General features: G+C 49.7%; 1 protein-coding gene across 3 annotated transcripts in view; it reads right to left on the bottom strand.

Annotated features, from left to right (window-relative positions):
* Positions 1–20366, bottom strand: part of Rgs12 (regulator of G protein signaling 12) — an 88652-nt gene extending 68286 nt beyond the window's left edge. For 2 of the 3 annotated variants that reach the window (XM_021162904.3, XM_029477648.2), the window contains exons 1-2: positions 20242–20366; positions 5303–7285 (exon numbers count right to left, since the gene is read on the bottom strand). In XM_021162904.3, coding sequence (XP_021018563.1) covers positions 5303–7183 — 1881 coding nt within the window. In that variant the 5' untranslated portion in view covers positions 7184–7285; positions 20242–20366. The remainder of the gene's footprint in view (positions 1–5302; positions 7286–20241) is intronic. The other variant, XM_021162907.3, reaches the window with a different exon arrangement.
* Positions 20367–22503: the final 2137 nt, after the last annotated feature.

Raw genomic sequence — 22503 nt, 5'->3', positions numbered from 1 at the left:
ACTGGCTCAGGCTGACTGGCCGACAAGCCCTGCAGCTCGCTATCTTCATGCCCTTCACTGCTAGAACCAAATTCTGGGGATCTGAAGCACTTTACCCAATGAGGCCTCCCTTCAGCCCTATAACATGTTTCCTGCAGACACTGCTGAAGAAACTGCTCCTGGTCATTGTGAATCGCCTTTCTGAGAAGGAGAAAGGTCCAGGTCTTCTACTCAAGAAAGGAAATGACAACTATACAGGAAAGCACATTTAAGCATGGCAGCAAATATCTAAGGGCTGAATATCTGTCAGGCAAGGCCAAGAACCTTTAAAGGAGACAACAAAGTATAAACTGCCACACCAAGAAGAGAGAGAAAGGACTGAGGAAACAAACCACACAACCTTAAAAACAAAACAAAAGGCGAAGAGCGAAAGGGAGGCCTGGTGCCTTCGGGAGCCCCAGACTCACCTCTCCTCCCACGCCACGGATGGACTGTATCTGCGGATTCCTTCTGATCACACAAGCTAACAGGACTGGGAACCGACTACCTGCCTCCATCACAGAAATGGAAAAGTTGAAATAAGAGAGAGAGTGCTGGCCTTGTTGGACAGCAGTGGGAGGAGAGGCCCTTGGGCCTGAGGGTGTTTGATGCCTCAGTGTAGGGGAATGCCAGGCCAGGAAGACGGGAGTGGGTAGGTTGGGGAGCACCCTCATAGAGGCGGGGGACGGGGGTGAGTTAGGGGACTTCCAAAGGGGAGACCTGGAAAGGAGAAAACATTTGAAAGTAAATAAAGAAAATATCCAATTTTTTTTTAAGTGCTGTCTTGGCCAAGGCTGGTGTCTCTGGTATAGCTTGATTGCTTTGTTGGTGTTGTTTAATAAAGGAACCCAGGACTGGGGATGTGCCTAAGCTGTGGAGCCCTTGACTGGCATGTGAAAGACCTGAGTTTAATTCCTAGATGGAAGTTAACACAGGAAAAGGGGGAGAAAAAGTCTGGTGTGGTGGCACTCACCTTTAATCCCAGGACTCAGAAGGAAGGAAGGCAGACCTCCATGTTCGAGGCCAGCCTTGTCTACAAAGTGAGTGAGTTCCAGGACAGTCAGGGCTATTACACAGAGAAACCCTGTCTCGAAAAACCAAAGGAAGGAAGGAAGGAAGTTGGGGAGGAAAAGGAAAATAGGGGGGAGAGAGGAAAAAGAGAAGGAGAAAAACTCTGCAATTAATTTGATACAATATAATTAATTTTTTAAGACAAAAAAATTATTACTAAAACGAAAGACAATGAGAAAAGGGAAAAGTTACAGAAGAGTCTCATAAACACAGATTTAAAAATCTTACAACAATACTAGCAAACCAAGCCCCCCAGCACATGAAAGCTCGCTCGCTTGCTCGCTGTGCTGCGCCGGGTTATCTTGGGAATGCAGATGTGGTCTAACATTGGAAAATCTAATGAAGAGGAGGAAGCCCACACAATTCCCTGTATGCAGAACACTCAGAAAGAAAAGCTAAGCTAGAACACCCATTGGAGGAACTGGGTTAACAGAGGAAGGGGGAGAAGGAACTTTCCAAACTCAGACAGCTGTATTTAAAAAAAGCTATATAAGAAAAACAAAAAACCAAAACAAAACCCCTCAACTTTCATGTCTCATCAGAGGTGGCATTTATAATTATGATGGTATCATTAATAATAGCAACAAAATTACATAAAACAGCTAGGACTGACTCTAATGAAACAATAAGCCTATTAAAGACACGTAGGAAGGTAACTGTCAAAGTTGGAGAGGGAGGGAGTGGGAGAGGGGTAAAAAACAAGACAAAACAGGTGGATGGATGGTTCAGTGAGTTGTCAGGCACCAAGCCTGAGACCAAGGAGGGTGGAGAGAACAAATTCCCTGCCAAACTGTCTTCTGACGTCCACACGCATGCCGTGGTATGCAAGTGCACCCACACACATACATACATACATACATACATACATACATACATACATACTGTCTTAAATTCTCACCCTTGTCAACCTGACATAGAAACACATTTCTTTATTCACAAAGTTATCTCTGTAGCTGGGGAGATGGCTTAGGAGGTAAAGCGCTTGCTGAGCAAGCATGAGGTCCTGAGCTTGGATCTGACACTCACAACCTTTTATAACTCCAGATCCAGGGATGCAAAGCCTCCGGCCTCTGCAAGCACCTGCATTTATGTGCACATACCCACACACAAATACATACACGTGATTTAACATAGTAAAATACATCTTTTAAAAAATAAGCTGGCCAAGCAATGGTGGTGCACACCTTTAATCCTGGCACTCAGTGAGAAACTCTGGCCTCAAAAACATATGGTAGAGAAGCTATTAAACACAGCCCATATACACAGACAATACTACCCCCCACACATGAACATATACGTACACATACCCTTCCACACACATGCACTTGCACGCATACATTAAAAAGTTAACTCTAAAAAGACTGTGGAAGAGAAGAAAATCTGATCTTACAGTAGGAGGATTTTACTACTTAAGACAAAGATTATACATATGGTTAAATGAAGGCTAGAAACGTCTAGGTATTCACAACCACATGAAGGATGTAAAAGGCTTGGGGGGGGGGGTGAGTGCATGTGTGGTCATACCACCATCACAGGGCAAGCATCCAGCATCTATAGTCCTGCCGACCCAGAACAGACAACCTAGCAGAAGCACAGGCTGACGCACCAACAAGGAAACAACCTTTATAATCAAGGGAACACAAACATAAGCCACAGTGAGCCACCGCTACAAGTGCCAGAGAGCCATAGCATGAACCCACGCACACCTGGACATGGGCAAGAATGCCCATATGGCATTAATATTAATGAAACAGAAGGCGGAGAGGTGGTTCAGTAAGTGTATGCTGCTCCTCCAGATACCTCAAGTTCACTTTCCAGTACCCATGCCAGGCAGTTCTTGAGAGTCCAAAGCTCTCCTATGCCCTCTGTGGGCACCAGGCACACTTGTGGTACAGACGTATACACAAGCAAAACACTTTTTTTGTTGTTTTGTTTTTTTTTTTGAGACAGGGGACAGGGTTTCTCTGTGTAGCCCTGGCTGTCCTGGAACTCATGCTGTAGACCGGGCTGGCCTCGAACTCAGAAATTTGCCTGCCTCTGCCTCGAAAGTGCTGAGATTAAAGGTGTGCACCACCACTGCCTGGCCAGGAAAAACACTCTCTTGCACAAAAGATAATAAACCTAAGAAATAGAAATGTAACAGCTGTGACACATTTACACAGTGGAATAGCACACAGTGGAAAGGCGATGGAGCAGCAGCTACACATAACATCACAGGGAAAGTTTGAAGCTGTACTGGGCTACTATAAACCATGCAGTGGGTGCTTGTAAGGCATCTGCACACAGTGAAAGGGCAGAAATGCCCATGTTTGGGAAGCCAATCGCTCAGCTGGGGCTGTTCCAGCAGGACTCTAAATAGTCTTCCTTCCTGGAAAGCAGACAAAGGACAGGGCTGCAGGCACACCCGTCTGTATCCCTCTACCTCCGAGGCTCTACTGCAACCCCACCCACATCCACCCACCTCCCAGCAGCACCATCCTTAGTTCAGTCGGACCGCCCTGGAGACTGGCACTGTAAGGGCCTCTGATATGTTGATAGTGATGGGGGCGACATAGAGCACCCATCCCCAGGAGCCAGTGCTTCACATGGGAGTCCTGCCTGCCTAGTCCATCCAAGACTTGGGGTGGGTACTGGGGGAAAGAATGTCAGTTTATACAAGTGATGGTCACAGATACCCTGCTCAGGGAGGCAGTGGCACTATGGGGCTTTTTTTAGGTGTGGTCTTTGTTTACAGTACCAGAAGAAAATATTTACATCTATTTTGAAACTTCCCCTCACACACAAAACCTGTTTGTTGAATGCATTGTTCTCTGGTGAGCCTCTCCTTGCTGGGCCAAGTGAAGGAGGAATTACAGCTTGAACCTCCGTGCCTCATTACTTCAGGACTCCTGCTCTTTTGGAGTCAAGGTTTCATGTAGCCCAGAGTAGCCTCAGACTCACTTTATGGCCCTGAACTCCTGATCCTCCTGCCTCCATATCCTGAGTGCTGTAACAAGGCCAGTTACAGGGGCTTTGTTCTTTTCAAAAGAATCTTTAGGAGACAGAAAGATGGCTCCCCATGGAAACCTCAGAGCTCAAGCCCCAATCTTTGTTAGAAGGAGATAATCAACTCCAAAAGTTGTCAGTTGTCTTCTGACCTCCAAGTGAATGCCGTAGTGCATGTTTCTCCTCTCTCTCTCTCTCTCTCTCTCTCTCTCTCTCTCTCATGTATATACACATACATAGACACACAGTCATGATGATGATAGTAATCAATAAAATTTTAAAAAATCAAATAATTAAGGGAACTTTTTAGTCACTAAGTTCACATTTCCATCATAAAAAATTGACACAAAATGGAAGTGTCCTATGTCCTCCCTGGCCCCTAAGGTAACATTATCACCAGTCTGCTGACTTGCTGTGTGTGCAGAATGCGGGAGAAATCAGGTGCAGGGTCTTACACATCAGGCAGGCATCCCACCACTGGACTGCATCTCAGCCCTCCTTTCCTTACTGATGGAGGCTCTCTACACTGCCGAGGCTGGCCTCAAACTCTAGCCTAAGCAGGACTTGAATCTGATCTCCTCCTGTCTCAGCTCAAGAGTAACTGGATTAAAGGCCTGCACTATGAAGACGGACTCCCTCTACAATGTCTCATCTATTGCATTAAGTGTGTGCACACTTGGACTAGCCGGCTGGTTCAGGGGGTAAAAGCACTGGTATACACACTTAAGAACCTGAGTTCAAGCCTGGAACCTGGAAGAGGAGAACCAGCTCTCAAAAGTTGCTTTCTGACTGCTACGCGTGTGCTATATATAGCATGTGCATGTCCACCTGTGCACACACATACATGAGCAGTTTAAAAGCTAAAAATAAATAAAGCCATTGGACTTCCCCAAGCCTCTTACTTCAGACACAGCGATGGCAAATAAGGATCAGAAATAAAATGGGCTCCAAAAGAGCTGCAGGGAAGGAGCCCTCCAACCACCACCGGGGCCAGGGCAGAGAGGGAGGCCGGCCCTACTGAAGCTGGTAAAATCACTTTCTTGCTGGACCAGCTGGAGAACAGCCTAAGGTCAGGGCTCAGACCAAGGCAGAGAGTGCAGAGCAAGGCAAAGGTCTCAGCGTAGCCCAGAACAGATTTGCCACGACAGCCTACAGAGGCCACAAGGCCACTGGGAGTAAGCCAAGATGTTATGGTGAAGCCATTCCTCCTGAACTCCCTCCAGCTTACCTTTTTGTCTTCTTTGGTCTTTCTAACATTTCGATGGGGTCCAAAAAGGTTCTGCATTCCGAAAGCCTTCCTAGACCAGTCCCTCTTCTGGGTACTCAGTGGGGCTTGAGCAAAGCTGCCCTCCACCCGGTATCTGTCTGCAGGGATCTTGCTCATGGGCGGGGGCAGTGTGCCACAGTTGACACTGGACCACCCGTCAGTAGAGTCTGTGTAAGACTCCTGGTCACTGGCATGTCCACACTGCCACTCTTGAAGCACATGGACCGGGAGCCACCTCTGGTTGAAACCACAGCTGGAACCTGTGGCACCCCTCTTGGAAGGGGGTATAGAACTCCTCAAGGTGGCTGGAGGGACCTCCATGTGAGAGACAGGCCCTGAGTGCTTTGTTAAGTCCCAGAACCTGTCAGTGTTGGGGCTGGTTTCCAATGGGGAGCCAGCCTCCGAGTCATGGCAGAAAGCTCCATTCCAGGGTGCACTCCAAGGCTGTGAGCCCCTTCCACCTCCACTTTCCCACCCTGGACTACTGCCCTGGCCGTGCCTGCTTGAGCCCCCACCCAGGTCAACTACAAGCACCCTGTTGCTCTTCTCTTCCTGGTTGAAATTGCCGATGCCGCTGTCACTGTTGCTGCTAGTGCTATTATTCTGGTGGGCATCCGCATCCCCATCTAGAAAGGCACGGGCCCGCACACCCTCAATCAGTTCACCCATGTCTCGGTACAGAACAGAGATGAACTGAAGCACGGGGAGGGAAGATGCTGGGAATTCCAAACAGCCACTCGTGTCTGGGTCTGCAGTGCATGCAAACCCAAATCTCCGCGCAATGCCTTGGTGGATCTTGTGATGAAACAAGTCTGGGTCCACCATGAACACATGGCAGGACGTCCTCAGGGCACCTTCATCTTCCTGTGCCAGGCCCCCATCATCATTGGTCTGCATGGTCACCAGCCCGAAGAACCGCCTGTCGTCCGGGCACACTGCACTGAATGCCAGCTTCTCGGCAGGGTACTCTGCCACCACGCCAGCCCTGTCAGTGACCAGTTGCACACAGTCATGCATGACCTTCATGGTCACTAGGGAATGGATCTTCTGCTCAGCCCGTAGGCGGCGCATGCAACCACGGATAGCCTGTAAACTGTCATGCTCCAGGTTGGAACTGGTGGAAGGGAGCTCAATGGAGCCCAAATAGCCCACAACCATGGCAACATTTAAAATACTCGCATCTAGTCCAAAGTCATCGTGACTGTCCAGACCCACAGTGAATACAGAATCATCATTGATAACTTTTGATATGTCTTCTTTGGAAAGCATGCTGGGATGTGGTGCACAGAGACCAGCCTGGCCAGCATCAAGCCGCAAAGTAGCCGACTCCGACAAGGACCTCTGCTTCAGCTTCGGCGGCTCAGGGCCACTGGCACAAAGACTTGAGCTTTCAAAAATCATGTTGAAAATCCCACCAGACTGCACCTCTTCCACAACCCTCTCTGCCCTGTTTATACCCAAAGCCTTAGAATCAAGTTTTGGCCGCAGCCAGCCTTTCCCCTCATACAGGCCACCTTCTTCATCGCTGGAACAGGACTCCACGTGACTGGCGCCCTCAGCAATCACCATGTGCAGGACTCCAGAGCATTTCCCGATCAGTTTTACCACATCTTCATGGGAGGCTTTTTTCACGTTGATTTCATTGATGGCAAGTATCTGGTCCCCAGCCCGGAGGCCCACGAAATCTGCAGGGCTGCCCCTCATGACACAGCTGAGCACACAGGGCGCCTGTCCTGATAGGGTGAAGCCGTAGCCAGCTCTGCCCCGGGCCACTTCGACGCTCCGCACTCGAGGGGGTGCAGGGCCAGGCTGCCGTTTCCCTGGCTCCCCAGCCCTGTACATCCTGCTGTATTGTCAGGGCTGATCGCATGTCCCACTATTCCACGGACTCCATGCTTCAAGGAAGGCACGATGCTACTGGGGCTTTTGTCTTGAAATGTTACCCTAAGGAGGAAATGCAAATACCTGGTTATTAAAGAGCCTGTATCTCAAACCCTGACGGGCATTACCTGACTCCACAAGGTAAGTGATAATAAAAAACCACAAGAGCCTCTACAAGTCACCACACAAATGTCAAGGTGAAAGGAATCTAAACTTGGTGGCTCTTACTCTGGGCTAAGAACCCTGATGTTAAAGCAGAAAGCTTCAGTCTCCTTCAGGGTTTCTGAAGAGGATATACTTAGAATAGCCTGGGGGCCTCTGCATTCACCCTGAATGGAAAGAGGCTAAGGTGCAGGCCCAGGTTTCCCTGAAGGCTCCAAGGAGTCCCTTGTAAGTCCAGTGTGAAGAACAGGGCCTGCCGCTGTCCTGCAGTCAAAGGCTTTGAAGGTCACTACCCGACTCTTTTATCTGATCCCAAACCCCCTCTACAAAACCTTCTCCCATATCCCATGACTCTCCCACAATTAATTTATTTTGAACGAAGTGCTATGCTAGGAAAACACGTAAGTATGAAACAACCTCAATCAATAAAACTGTGGAGGTCATCCAAGAGAAGAGATAAAAACAGCAATTGATGGAGCAGAGCAATGCTGTCCTGACTTACTCCAGAGGGCCTGACTCCATAAAGTACTGGTTGTCATTCAAATCCAGGCCTAAGACTCTAGCATAGTTTTGTCTTTTTGGCTGTGAGCCTTAGCCTTTCATGGATGGGCCATCTCTCCAGGCCCTTTAGGGTACATTTTAGTCAGCCTTAAGGAAGTATAAGTGAATCTTAAGGAATCTAAAGAATGTGGAATCACTACAAGAAAAGTCTGTGATTACCAGCTGCCAGTAAATGAACTATAAACCTGAAAAAAGACCTGTGTCAGGATCCCCAATGCCACCCCAGGCAGAGATCCACAGGACTCTGAGGACTCAACCCAGAGGCACACCCAGATTAAGATTCGTTATGGTGGGGGCTGGAGAGATGGCTCAGTGGTTAAGAGTGCAGACTGCTCTTCCAAAGGTCCTGAGTTCAAATCCCAGCAACCACATGGTGGCTCGCAACCATCCATAACAAAAAATCTGATGCCCTCTTCTGGAGTGTCATCCAGTGTGCTTACATATAATAAATAAATAAATAAATATTTTTTTTTAAAAAAAAAGGTTCATTACGATGAAGGGACTTAAGATAAAATCAGCAGTGGGAAAGATATACAGTGATGCAAAACAAAACAAACAAACATACAAAAAACAGGCGTGAGCTTCTAGAACCTTCTCCCAGGGAATCACACAGGACACACTTAAGTCCCTCCAGCAAGGAGCTGTGACATCATGTACATGTGAAATTTCTAAGCAGGGTCCAGCAGAGACTCAGAGTTCAGAGTTGTCACTGGGGGCCAATCACACTGCGGTCCTCTGTACAGTACTATATGAGAATGCCAGAGTTCCAAAAGAAAAGCGAGTGTGGACATAAAGCACACTGTCTACACAGCCAGCAGAAGCTCAGGAACCTTTGCCACCAGTGGAGGCAGGCGCCCGCTATCCCTGAATGCAGGCATCTGTTCGACAGGTGTCTAACCCTCTGAGAACCCTACTGCTTAGGGCTCCTTCAAGATTATCTTTAAAGAGAATGCAAGGGTTGGGAGGTGGCTCAGCTGATAAAGTGTAAGCCCTGTGTAAGCACAAGGACCTGAGTTTGATCCCTAGCACTTAAATATATAAAAAGTGAGCCATGTAATGCATGCCTGTAATTCCTGTACTGTGGAAAGAGACAGAGTATTGGGGGCTTCCTGGCAAGGTAATGCAGCCTAACTGACAAGCTGCAGATTCAGTGAAAAACCCTGTCTCCATATATTCCACATGCATATGTACATGAGCACACACAAACACATACACACACATACACCACATACACAAAATAAATATCAATACACATATATCTATAACCGCCATACTTATTAGGCTAAGACAGGAGATATCTGCAAGGCTGAAGTCAGCCTGGGCTGCAGTGTGAGACCTATGTCAGGAAGAAAAGGCAATACAGTCATAATTGGAATGTGACAATCCAAACTACTACAGTGAGCTTGATGTCTGCAGAACACATTGCTGAGATAATTACTCTCTTAAGACATTCTTGTGTCATGAGATAGTTTTCAATAACTGTAAACAGATTCTAAGTGATTTACAGACACACCCAAAATGAACGGCTAGAGCCAGTGGGAAGAGCATCAGAGACTGCAGAAACGGTCCCAGGACAATAAGAACAAGGATGCACAGGATGCATGTTTGAGCAGAATTACTCTTGATACACAGGAATGAAGAAAGAATAGTTTATCTATAAAATATGGCATCATTCACCATCTAAGCGATGCTAAATTCATAATTTAACTTTATTATTCACTAATAAGATGTACATATTGAAGCTGGGAGTATAATGATTAGCATATGAGGGGCCCTGGATTCCACCCTGCACTGAAGATGACCAAGAAGCTGTTTTCAGGTCTCACCAGATCTTCTCGGAAGAGTGATGAGCAGAACTGTGCCCCTAACACATTTGCAGTTTAATGCCCACAGTTCAGGCATGTCCCTCTGCAGCCACAAGGCTTGGCAAATGAGCTCAAGGTAAGGATGTAGAGATGGAAAGACAGAATTCTGATCATTCAGAGGGCCTCCATGGAATCCTAGGGTCCAGTGAAAGGGATGGGAAAAGGTGCCAGTCAGCAGAGACAGCAGAGGACCAGGGCCCAGGACATAAAATGGAGGCAACAAAGCCTCCAGGAAAAACCAGCCTTCTGACACTTTGACTTTAGCCAGGTCACTCCAGACCCACAAGTTGTAAAGTCACAGACTTATAGTTTCTTGTTCTAACAACTCCAGAAGCAAACACAGAGACTGCCGAGGGACACAGCCTAGGATGGTTTCCTGCAACCATGCTAACTATGGTGTGAGTTCGAGGGTCAGTCACTGCAAGCTGCTCCGAGACCAGAAATCAGCAGTGTCAGGCTGTCTTCCTCCTCTAGACAAGAATCCACTGAGCACAGGAGGCACTGTGCCTGAGACAGGCCCTCTCCAGAGCCCAGTCTCATCAGCACAGGTACCACCAAGCCACATTCTCCAACAGGGACATACCTCCAGTAGACCTCTTACCCTCCCTCGTAGCAATCACATCCCAACCAGCAACTCCTGTGGCTGTCAAACACACACCTGGCACCACCCTCACCAACATCTACCTCAGGCACACACCAAAGACCAACAGCTGTCCCACTGACAACACCTCACAGGCTCACACTGATAACCCTTGACCCCCCTCCCCCTCAACCACTGTAGCAGCCTAACACCAATCCCAGCTTCTAGGCCCATCCTTAAGAACCCTGTGTAGTTCCAAGCCTGTCCCCTAACCATCCACCTTCCTGACGGAGCTGGAGCTGGGCCTATCAGGACATAGTACAAAGGAAGGATCCAGCAGGTTCTTAAGCCACATGCCACTTCTAGACCATCTGAGTGCCAATCAAAGAGTCTGCTTAGGGAGCAAGTATCTGCAGTGAGCATCCCTTGTCTGAAGCCTCCTGGGTCCCAGCTCCTAGACTGAAAAGTATATACTGCATGTTATGTCTGCCATTTCATGGTTGCCACCAAGCAAGGCACAGAGCATCAAGGTGAGAAAAAACATCTTTCTGTAAAGAGCTCTCAGTCCAGGGGCTCCTCAAACAGCTCTTATAAAACAAGGAGCAGGCTGCTGTGCCCACATCTGTCCCACACATCAATACGAGAGCGTTCTCTGTGCCACGCATAAGAGAAACAGCAGGGACAAGGGGCCCGCCTGGGGAGCCAACCCAGGGGCCACAGGTCCTGTGCAGAGAATCTAAGGAAGAAGGCATCACGCTGAAGATGGGCAGGGGCATGCTGGCTGCACTCCTCATTACCTACCCACCTCACCGCCACCCTCTTCCTGGAACACTCTGCCTACCTCCCACTCTCCCAGGGCCACTATGAGAAGCTCAAATCACATGGGCTTGCTTTCTGCCCTGATGTTACTCACTCATACATGGATGTGTGGCCAAGGTGGGAGGTTTCTAGAGGTGCTGAATGAGACTTGTCCCCCGCAAAACTCACATTAAGACTTAACTCCTCAATGTAACTGTATTAAAAAGTAATGGGACCTGTAACTCATTAGGCCTAATGGGAAAGAACTGGGTCACACACCATATAAAAGTAGAAATGCTGGTCTCACGATAGAGGATTAGTTCCCTAGTTCCTACAAGAACAGGCCCTTAGGGTGCTTGGCCCCACTGGTGGCTTCCTCTTGCTTGTGTTCCCATTTGTGGTGCTAGATCACCAAAGGCATAAGACTGACCAGGGGCCACTCAGATTTGGAGAGTTACAGGAACCTCTTTACCTTACTGAGTACCCCAGTGTCACATATTTTTGTTATAGTGACAGAAAAGGGTCTATGGCAGTGCCTTTAGCAGGGTGCCCCATGATTTAGAGCATGAGGCACACCCCTGCCCAGAGCAAGTGCTCTGCCAGCAGCTGCTGAGCCAGAGAAAGAAAGGCTGTCCCACAGTACTACTGGGAGACGGTGGAACCTTTAGGAGGTTGGGTGGGCCTACTAGAGGAAGCTAGGGCATTAAGGTATGTTAAGGTTTGAATGTGAAATGTCACCAGCTGGTGGTGCTGTGTTGGGAGGCTGCAAAACCTTTAAGGTGGGGGGACTTCACTGGAGGAAGTGGGTCACTGGGGAGAGTTAGCATGGTCCAGTTCCAGCCTGAGCTCTTGCCTCCTCAGATATAACCATCTGTCCTCTGAGTTCCCACCACAAACGATGCCCCAGCCACCACGCCTTCCATAACATGGGGAACTGAAGCCCTTTAAGCCAACCATGAGCCAGAGTCAACCTCTCCTCCCTCTCTCCCTGTCCTTGCTTCTGCAGGGATTCTATCACACTCACAGGAAACATGGTGAGACAGGACGTGCCCTTCCTCATGCCTTCCTGCCTGTCCTTCACTTTCTGGCTGCCGTAAGGTAAGCTCCCCCGCCTCCGCTCTATGAGCGTTTCATACAGCCTCAAGCCATGAAGTCCACCGACTAGACACATATCCGATCAATCATCTGGGATCTTGATGCGCATACATTCAGAAGGAAACCAAACACCAGAGGACTGACAAACACCCTGGCACATTTCCCAGCTGCCCATAGCAACTGGGCCTTCCATCCTCCAGGAAAGGAAACTAGGGCCGCCTCACTCCCTGTTCCCATGCCCCCTCACCCATTACCCTGTGCCAAGCCCAATCAAACATCCCCACGAGTGCTGTGAGGACAACCAGCCAGGGACACATGAGCTCTCCCAGCGAGGCAGAGGCACAGTGCTATGCAGCTGGGGTCAGGCCCATTCCCTGCTCCCTGCCAGGTTACCTGCACTGCTTACCCTGTAAGACTGACACAAGCAGACAGCACCCACCCCCCCCTTTCTGAACCATGGGGCTCCCGAGGTTCAGCAGGGCAGGTAGCACTTCTAGCAATGGTCACATCTCCAGTCAGGTCGGCAAGCAGTGGAGGGGCAAGCAATGCACAGGTTTACCATCAAGGCAGGCAGGAAGAGCCAGCTAAAGCCCAGTTATGCCAAAGAAATGTAAAGGACTCAAGGAGGGAGGACAACTTCCAGTCTCCTGGTCAGCACACTATGGCTGCCAGTCCCCTGGAACACTCCCCTTCATCTGTCTCCACAATCCACGCCCTCCTTACATCCAGCCCTACTCTAAGCAGCCACCCTACTTCCAAGAGCCAGCTTATGAAGATAGACATGATCTAAACAGACAGCCAGAGTCCCTCTAGAGGGACTCAAGTCATTGGAGTGCCAACAAGGAGATCCACAGATCCATCAAGTTTCCGAGAAAATGATGTATCAGAAACACTACCAGATGGAACTAAAGGGACAGAGGGCCAGGCCTCAGAAGGGCACTGGATCCTTCGAAGCCTCTAACAGGATGAAGGTAAGAAGTGTCTCAGCTGCAGCAAGAACGCCTTCCAGGAGGAGAGACAACACAGGGAGGGATACTGTCCTTGGATCTTGACCTTTAAGATGGAACTCAGCCCTTGCCAGTCTAGACTTCAGGGCAGCCACAGCTCTGACCCCATCCCAGCTCTCATTCTTCACAGTGAGCAGAAAGGCCGGCAGCAGTGGTGGTGTCACCTGACATGTGACCTGGGTATGGGCTGGTGGGCTGACACCCTGTCTCTTTGGTCTACTCTACAGATTAAGATCAAGTGCTGTCCAGGGCTTTAGCCAGGCCCTCATCTACACAAAAGCCAACCCAAGTGCTGAGATTCTGACCTGCTACCACCATGGGACGGCCATGGGAAGCACACTTTGTATGTAAGATAAGGAACACTGGGACCAGCAAATGACTGGGAGAGGGGACCTCTGAGATGCCCATAGTCAGGCCTCTATTTACCCCACCCTTAAGAGTACTCTTTCCTTGGATACAAAATGGACCCAGTGACTCACTTCCAACTACTAAAACATGGTGAAAGTGATGAGCTGTCACCTCCAAGGTCAGGTTTCAAAAGGACTGTGGCTTTTATCTAGTCCTCCCCCTTCTCCCTCACTCTGAGGGAAATGTCGGGTTGTGAGCTTCCCTAACTAGACACCACACGACAGAGAGCCAACAAGATGGGAAGTCTGCCAGCAGCCGTATCAGCAGCCGGGAAGAGGATCTTCTGCGCTGACAACTGCCACAGGAGAAACTTGGAGGCAGCTCCTCCCCTTGAGCCCTAACCATGGAAGTATGCTGTGTGCGCTGCTATGCTAGGAACAACCTGCTATTCAGCAGTCGGTGACCAATGTCACAGAAAACACAAAATAAAAATGTCATCCCTTGATCTGCCTTCACTCCACTATAAACACACACACCAACACTGCTTACTCCTGGGTGGCCAGGCATGGGTACGCGTTTTCAGGCAGGTTCCCTAAAACTGAGTCTGGGACAGGATGACAGGGTAGCTGAGCCAGGAGTGACCACCACTGGACAGCCACCTGAGAGCTCAAGGTCTCATCAACCAAGGCTACTAACTCAGCTCAAACACCATATCGTGGATCCAGACCTCCACTCAAAGACAGTTCTCAGAGTCTTCTGTAAGTCCTTGCAGCTCATGGTCCCAGTGTGTTTGAGAGCAGCTCAGTAGCCACTGCGCTGTCAGTGAGCCCAGAGGCTGAACAGTGTAGCAGGCTGCCTGGCTGAGCAAGCCCAGTGCCACTCTCCTCCATAGTCTTCACCTGGCAGGGCTCCTCCCTGGTTTCTGCAAAGTCCAGTCCTTGAGGTCTCAACATTTCAGGCTCCAAGAAACCTGAGGCCAAGCACGAGGACCACAAAGACACCTCAACTCTACTCTTGCATAACAAGCCCCCTTCTCCCCGTCCGTCCCCGTCAGTCTTAACACCAAGGAGTCAATCCACCGACTGCTAAGAGGCAGCACAGAAATCGGGCATTAGGGATTCCTTTAAACAGTGAATCTGAGTTCACCTGAGAATTAAAGGTGCCAAAGGAGAAAGGAACGGGGTGGGAGAGAATAAAGTGAAGACAGCCATCTTTGGCTTGCTCCACTTCTCCACATCTACACTATCATCACAGCTGAAGAACGCTGACAGGCAGAGGGATCAGAGGCAACACAGCTAAGCTAATGTCACAGCTGTCACATGAAACAAGCTTCAAATGCTGGCTGGGCTTAGATATCAGGTCTCAGGAGAAGGGCATAATGATTATGGGTGGCTTTTACAGCCTGTCCCCGGAGGATTCACGAGTGCTCAGCTCAGCTCCCTGTTGCACCCTCCAAGTACAAGCTAAGCGGCCAAGCCCAAAGAGCTGTGTTTCCCATTCAAAGTAGAGCCAGGACTCGTTGCATGCCCAGAGACCCCAGAACAGAAGACCAGGAAAATAAAATGTCCAGAGGTTGCAGGTACCCTGCCTCCCGGCAGAGCTCAACTCACACCGACCTGTTAGATTTTCAAAACTAGCAGCAAAGATAACATCTTGTAATGCAAAAGGTTGGCTTTTCTAGTTTTGGAGCAACTATCATTTTTCATGATAAAGTTTACAACTAGCAAAACCCAAAGGCTAACCTATTCGGAGAAACAAATATGTACACACTCCCACTATACAAGAAGCGAAACCTCAAGACCACCAATGACTAAAACACTTAGAGGTCCAAAACACATGGCTTCACATTGACTAGGTTCACCCGCCACACAAAGGGCCCTAGAGATTCCAGTGTCTGCAGGCAGGCAGGGCCTCCAGCCTCTCACAAGATCACAGGAGAGGTAATGTGAGAGAACAGTGCCATGCAGGGCTGGAGGGACACAGGAATCAGTCAGCACTGTCTCTTGGGATTCTACACTGTAACACTACAGAACCCGGCAGTGCCCACACAGGTAGTGGACCAAGTTCTTTAAGCAGGGAAGGGAGCCATGAGCCTTAGGAGCTAACAAGGACCTGACTGAATCAAGTCCACCTGCTGGAGGTCACAGTCCTTCAAACACAATAGCAGAAGCATACTGACCCAAGAAACCAGCAGGAGTTACTGGCTTTCATCACTACTCCATGAGACCCCACAGCTAGCTGAGACCAGGGCTGGCCCTGGGAATGGTCGCCATCCAGCCCACAGTGAGTTAGCCAGAGGCCACTTGTCAACCCATTCCTCTCACTCCGGGCACCAGCCTAGGCTCCTGCATTTTGGAAAAGTGATAGGATATGCAGAAGCCACAGCTTGTCAGGACAAGGTGCCAATGACTCTGCAGTGGTGATTCTGATCCCAGAATTGCACACCACTTCCACATCTTTGAAATATTTAAGGGTAAATCATGCTGACTTTCCATTTCATTGTATTTGACCTTTCCTTTTTACCTCTACTTGATATTTATTTCTGCTTGCGATTTTAAACCCATGCAAAGTTGAGTCTTTGAAGTCAGAGGACTTAATTTCACAAAAATATGTGACACATCTTTAGATGTCATATAAAAGACAGCTTTTGGGCATCTTAGTGTCTCAAACACTATGCAGCAATATTTCTCTGACAAGTCCAACTATAAAGAGATAAGGCCATTCCCTGGTGCCCATAGTTCCACCAAAGAGCCAAGGCTCTGGGAGCACCCTGCCCTCCTGTTCCTACCAAACTTTAATACAGTTTCCTCACAACTGTCTCCCTGCACTAAGTGCATAAAAGACAAAAGAGTAACTTTCTAGAATTCTATACCCAGCTAAACTAAAAGGAACTAGACTGCAAAAAGGATAACTTCAAAATCAAGAGGTAGGGGCTCTATGTTATATTTCTTAGCTACCAAAAAAGTAGATTTTTAGCAAAACAAGGATGGAGCTGGGATCAGACAAGGAACCTGACACATAGGAGGAACCCAACACAGAGCAGTACTACACAGGCAGCTCTAGTTGACAGCTCTATGCAGATCTTGGGACTTCAGAACAGACAGGAGCAGTCTTCCAATATCACCTGCTGTGGGGTGGACTAACATGAGGATATAATGAAATCCAGTTTGGGTACATCAGTGATAGCAAGAGCAATCCACAAGTGCATGATGGGAGCTGTGCTCCAGGATCCCTGCTCAGCTCGGTGATGCCAACTGGTTTAACAAAGGGGCCTATTAAAGAGGGGGTGTGGAGAGATGGGTTCAGTATTAAGTAAGGGGTCTTGGTTCAATTCCAGTACCTAGATGGTGGTTAACGAACAACTATAACCATAGCTTAGGGGTTCCAACAGGCATGTACTTGGCTTACAAACATGCATGTAGGCAAAATATTCATACACACACACACAATTTTTTAAAAGATGTGACTTGGGAGAGAGTGCACAGACACCTGAAGACTCTACCCACCTTTGGGAAGAATCAAGAAGAAATGTATCAAGTAAATTCTAAGAGACCACAGTAGACATCTAAGAAAACAGGACACCTAGAGTGGTCCCTCCAGGGCTGTGCAAGTGGCACAGAATGCCACTGTTTGAATTTAAACCCATGAGTTAGTCCCCAACACAGTAGATGTCATGGAAAAAAAATGAAGAGCACGGCTCAGAGATGGATGGGTGGGGTAGAAAATATGTAGCAACCAATGTGTAAGTATGCATGTGACTGCCTGAAGGAGGAAAAGGCACATGGAAACGCCCTGAGTACAGAGCTGGGGACAGCGAGCCCACAAGGGAACAAGGAAAGAAAACAAAAAAGATGAATGACCCATTCCCTTCTCTTTCATTTAACCCCAGACTTTAAAAGACATGGAGTGGGGTGACTAACCAGGTCAGTTCCTGCCTCAAACAGGTGACTTCTCCATGGGAGAAACTGGGAGCTTCTAAAATGGTAGACACAGAAAATCAGGAGCCAATGGGTTTGAAGTCTGAGGCTTTTTTTTTTTTTTTTTTTTTTTTTTTTTAAGATTCTGCTTTTCATGTGCTATTTTTGCTATTGTTTGAGACAGGGTTTCCCCTGTTTAGCCCTGGCTGTCCTGGAACTTGTTCTGTAGACCAGGCTGACCTTGAACTCAGAGATTCAGAGATCCACCTGCCTCTAATTCTGTTTTCTCAATTATGTGTACATGTGTGTGTATGCTTATGAATTCCAGTGCCTTGGGAGGCATTAGTTCTGCAGGGAGTTGTGAGCTTTCCAATGTGGGTTTTAGAAACCAAACATAGGCCTTCTGCAAAAGCAGTATATACTCTTAGCCCAGCGGTGTTTGCTGCTGAGCTCTCACTCAGCCCATGCTCTGGCACTACACTCTCCACCCTCCTGACTCAGCCTCCTGAGCACTGGCTGGGGTGAGCAGATTTCGGGAGGTTGTAGTTCTCGCTGGATTGTGAAAGGAGTGGGAACTATCACCTTCCTAAAGAGAACAGGACAGATGGACACTGCATCCTCTCACAGCTGAGTGTGCATCTAGAAACACTTCTACAGGGCAGTGAATCCACAAACTATTGTGGTCTTTGGTATGTAGGACCCATGGGTAGATCCACGTGTCCCACCCTGGCGAAGGTGCAAGGACCAGGCTGTTCCTCAGCAAGAAGGTGAAAACATTCCAGGAGCTTTGCAGCTTGTAAACTGAGGACTTTGGATCTCCTGGCAACCCTAAAAGTCCTCACAGATCATGGCAGAGAGGCTTAAGAGAGAAGAGAAGGCCACGTGATGCTGGAACCAAGCCCTGAGCCCAGGGATGAGGCCAGTCTCCATCTGACATGAGAAGGAAGGAGAATCTCTCTGATCCCCAAAGGACATGCGGCCAGTGAGACCCATTGCAGACTTCTGGCACTGAGCCTTGAAGAGCAAACTGTTTTTTAAGCCACTAGATTTAAGCTCTGTAGGAAACTAAAACAAGTGCTGACTAGTAAGTGTTTGCAGGGTTTCCAGCAAACTCACAAAAAGAAAGAAAAGGGGGTGGGGGCGCTGCAACCACCATCATGCACTTGCTGCCAGAGCAAGGCAGGGAGCCCACAACCAAGGCAGCCAGATGGGACCAGCATGCTGGGCCTGTCTCAGATACAGATGTCAAATGACAACAGGATTAGAAACACAGGGCTCAGCCTCAACCTCTCCTGCCTCTGGGATCCTTGCAGGAGCTACTGCAGCAGCCAGGTCACCAGGCTCGGTGTCACCTTTGTGACTATCCACACTCTGAGGTTGTTGTTCTAAACAGAATGCAAAAAGTGAGCCAGCCCTTGATACAGGGGATGACCACAAAGTGCCTCCTGTCACAAGCTGGCACTCCACGATGCACTGCAATTTGGTCTACTCACTATAAACCCTGCCTTCTCCTGACTCCTGTGCCAAGACTGGCAACACACAGGCCACCTCAAGTCTGAGGGCCTTTCCTCAGCTCCGGTATTTGCTGATCTCCTTTGCCAGCTCTCCAGCCTTTCATCTTTCCTGTCAGAAGCAACCCTCCTCCTTTGTCCCACTGAGGTAGGTTCCAAGAAACTTCACAGAAATGGCCTTGCATCTTTTAAAGATCCATCCTACTCCAGAGTCTTACCTAAGCCAGTCCCTCTACCCCGTGACTTTCTCTATCCCAGCAGTGTGCCTGAAGTCCAGATCCTGCCAGCCTGAGTACTTGGTACTTGTCATCCAGCCCCCCCAAATAAAAAGATGTAACATTTTTATCCCAGTTTTTCTGGAGAAATTGTCCTGCTGACAACTATGCTTTCTTCAGAAACTTTTAGAATGTAAGCAGGCCCTTGATTCACAATTGATTTTGCTTCTCTCCCCTCTCCCACACACCAGTTGCTTGCTGTAGGCTCAAGGCTTCCTCACCAGGGCGACCTCCATCTACACTCCATAGATCTGAGGCCTTTTCAGGAACCTGGGCCCCTCCATTTGTATTCTATTGGTCAAAGCCCCTCTGTTTACACTCCAGGGGTTGGGCCCTAGCTACACACCACCCCTCCTACACTTCACAGCTGAGCCCTGATTACACTCTACAGTTCTGTACACACACACACACATGTACACACACACACACAGTCCACTGGTTTGGGGCCCCTCTGTCTACACTCTGAACCCCCTTGTCTACACTTCCCAGCTCTAACCCCTCCAGCTATACTCGATGCTCGCTCGCTGTGGGCTGCTCTGCGTTCTTGCCCTACATTTCCTCAGTTCGGGTCCTTGGATACGGTCTCTGCCCAAACAATGAGACCGCGGGCTGAGTTGGACATTAAAGTCCCCTCATGGCCAGCCGGGCCGGCTTCTGAGCCGGGTCAGATCCCGCCCGAGTCCGGTGGGCTGCGGCCCTGCGGAACCCGCACATCCGGCCTGCGCGGGACCCCGGCCGCAGCCCGCGCGGGCAAGTTCCCGGAGTCCCGCGCGAACAAAGAAGGCGCGGGCGGCGCCCGAGCTCGGCCCCACGGCCGCAGGAGGACAAGGCCGGGCCGGGCGGGGGCGCGCGCCAGAGAAGAAAGACGCGCGAGGAGGCGCGCCGGCCCCGCTCACCTACCGGGCCGCCGCTTGCTCCCGCCGGGCGCCCGCCGAAAGCATCAACGGTCACCGCCGTCGCCGGGCCGGGGGCGGGGCTCCGGGAGGGGCAGGGTCCGGCCCCTGAGAGCGGAGCTCCGACTCCTGGGTGTGGGGCCCAGAGCCTAGGGGGCGGGGCTCTGGGGGCGGGACCCGTGGGGGGCGGGTCAGGCCGTTGTGCGCTTCGGGACTCTGACCCCGCGGGTCCAGCTTCTGAGGGTGTGGCTCCTGGAAGGGTTGGGAGTTCAGCCGCTTTTGGAGGGTGTGACTTGGGGGTCTTGGTGGAGCTCACTCGGGATTCACCAAGTTTATGATTTTGGTGGAGTCAGGTTGTGGGGGACGGAGCTGGATGAGGGGACAGGTCAGGTCGTTGGACAGCTGGAGTCAGGGACCAACGGGATCCGGCTTCTGGGGGCCAGGCTCCTGGAGAGCAAAGTCCGCCCTACTGGACAGTGGCTCGGGGACAGGCGGGATCGGACTCCTAGCACAGAAGCGCTCACGAAGTAGGGACTTGCCTGGGACTGCCTGGGACTTGCCTGGGACTGAAGACCTAACGGAAAGCTCAACATCCAGGGTTTAAGGCTAGATGGAGGCGGGGCGGAGCCTGGAGGCCGGGGCGGGACTTCCGCCTTGGTCCAGCTGAGGGGTTGAGCTACCCTACTAAATCGCAAAAGCCAGAAGGGTTTCTCTTTTGAATGGTTGCAGAGGGCTGGGATGTGTGAACTTCTTCACGTGCAGAGAGAGGCCACTTCGTCCTCCTTCAAGGGGCAGCTCTGAGACACGATGCATTTGTAAGGAAAGTTGCCCACCTGCCAGGAGAAGGGTCGTCTACCTGAGGGCGTGCATTTGAGATGGAGAGAGATACATCAATCCTGTCCCAAGCACCACTCAGGCTATGATACAATAGTTGCACAAACTGGTTTTATAGTTCCTACGCCCGACCTTTTCAGAACATTGGACCTTGTCTACCTCAAAGAGACCTTTCTTTGGTGAAAGACGTCAAGGGCAGAATTCCCCTTCCCTTCCCACATTGACTTCCGAGCAGCCACAGCGTCTTCAGAAGTTTCATTCCCAGTTAGAAACTAGCTAAAGTACTTTCAGAAAACAGGAAACTGGGCATTTTACTAAATAAAAAGTTTAGACCAGGAATTCACTGCCTAGGCCCTCTTTTTCTCAAACACCAGACCCAGCCCGGTTCAAGCTTCTTGGTCTTGAGATTAAATCATCATGAAAACCCCACAGCAGTAACCTTTAACATTCACTTCCTCCCTAAATTCAGGAAGTGTTAGTCACAACTGGTAGTCCCTACAGTGTTTCCAGGACAGCAAACCCCTGGGTTCTTGTCAGTGTGCAGCTTCGTTTCACTGCATAGGTAGATGTATTGACTGTCAATGTGTCTTGAGTAGGAAGCCCTGTGACACTGAGGCCAATGGAGTAACAGAGCCCTATTTCTATGCATGTGGTACCCCCTCACACCTCTTCTCTCATCCTGGCATCAATGACCTCCTTCAAGCTCAAAATCTCCCCACTTACTTTCTTGGCCCTGCTTCCTCCTCTCCTGTCTTTTCTCCCCCTTTAAACATTCATTGCTGATCCATTCTACAGCCAGCAGTCAACCCTGCTAGGTAGCACAGCACTGTCGTTTTGTGTGGGTCACTGCTCTTTCTGCTTTCTCCCCTATCCCATGACCACTCTTATCTTGCTTCCAGCCCTAGAGATGCTGACAGTCCTCTTGTGTCCTGTCACCCTGACTCTCTGTGCCCTTGTGGAACCTCAACTATAAAAGACCTAATGTCAATAAGCTGTCCCAGAGTACAGAAAGGGAGGTAGGGAGAAGGCAGAGGACCTTTGAAGGAAGCGCAACCGGGCCAGAAGGAAGCAGGCCACAGGGGGCTGCCTCCCAGAGCTGTGGGAGGCACCAAGAAGGACGGAGAACAGCCAGCAGAGGCTGTGAAAGGCGTCCAGCACAGGGGTCTTTTTTGCTTTTCATTTCCTCCACACTGGGCTGCCTTCCAGGTGCCTTATAGACTTGATGTAGGAACAGGGAAGAAAGCTCAAGTCCCCAAGCCTGGATCCTCAGGCTGGTGAAGAAGCTAGTCACTGTGAAATCTCTATTTCTCCAGCCAAGATCCTTCATGTGGGCAGCCCATGCTCAGCCCATGTTCTGTCCCTTTACCGCCCCCAGGTTGCTATCTCCCAGATTTCTGTCCCTCTCTGGTAGCACCTTTACAAGGGCAAACATGCA

This window comes from Mus caroli, unplaced genomic scaffold, assembly GCF_978045245.1.
Source record: "Mus caroli unplaced genomic scaffold, Mus_caroli_1 scaffold_4, whole genome shotgun sequence".
Classification (NCBI taxonomy): Eukaryota; Metazoa; Chordata; class Mammalia; order Rodentia; family Muridae; genus Mus; species Mus caroli.
The sequence above is the reverse complement of the archived record's forward strand: the minus strand, read 5'-3'. Positions and strand labels throughout refer to the sequence as shown.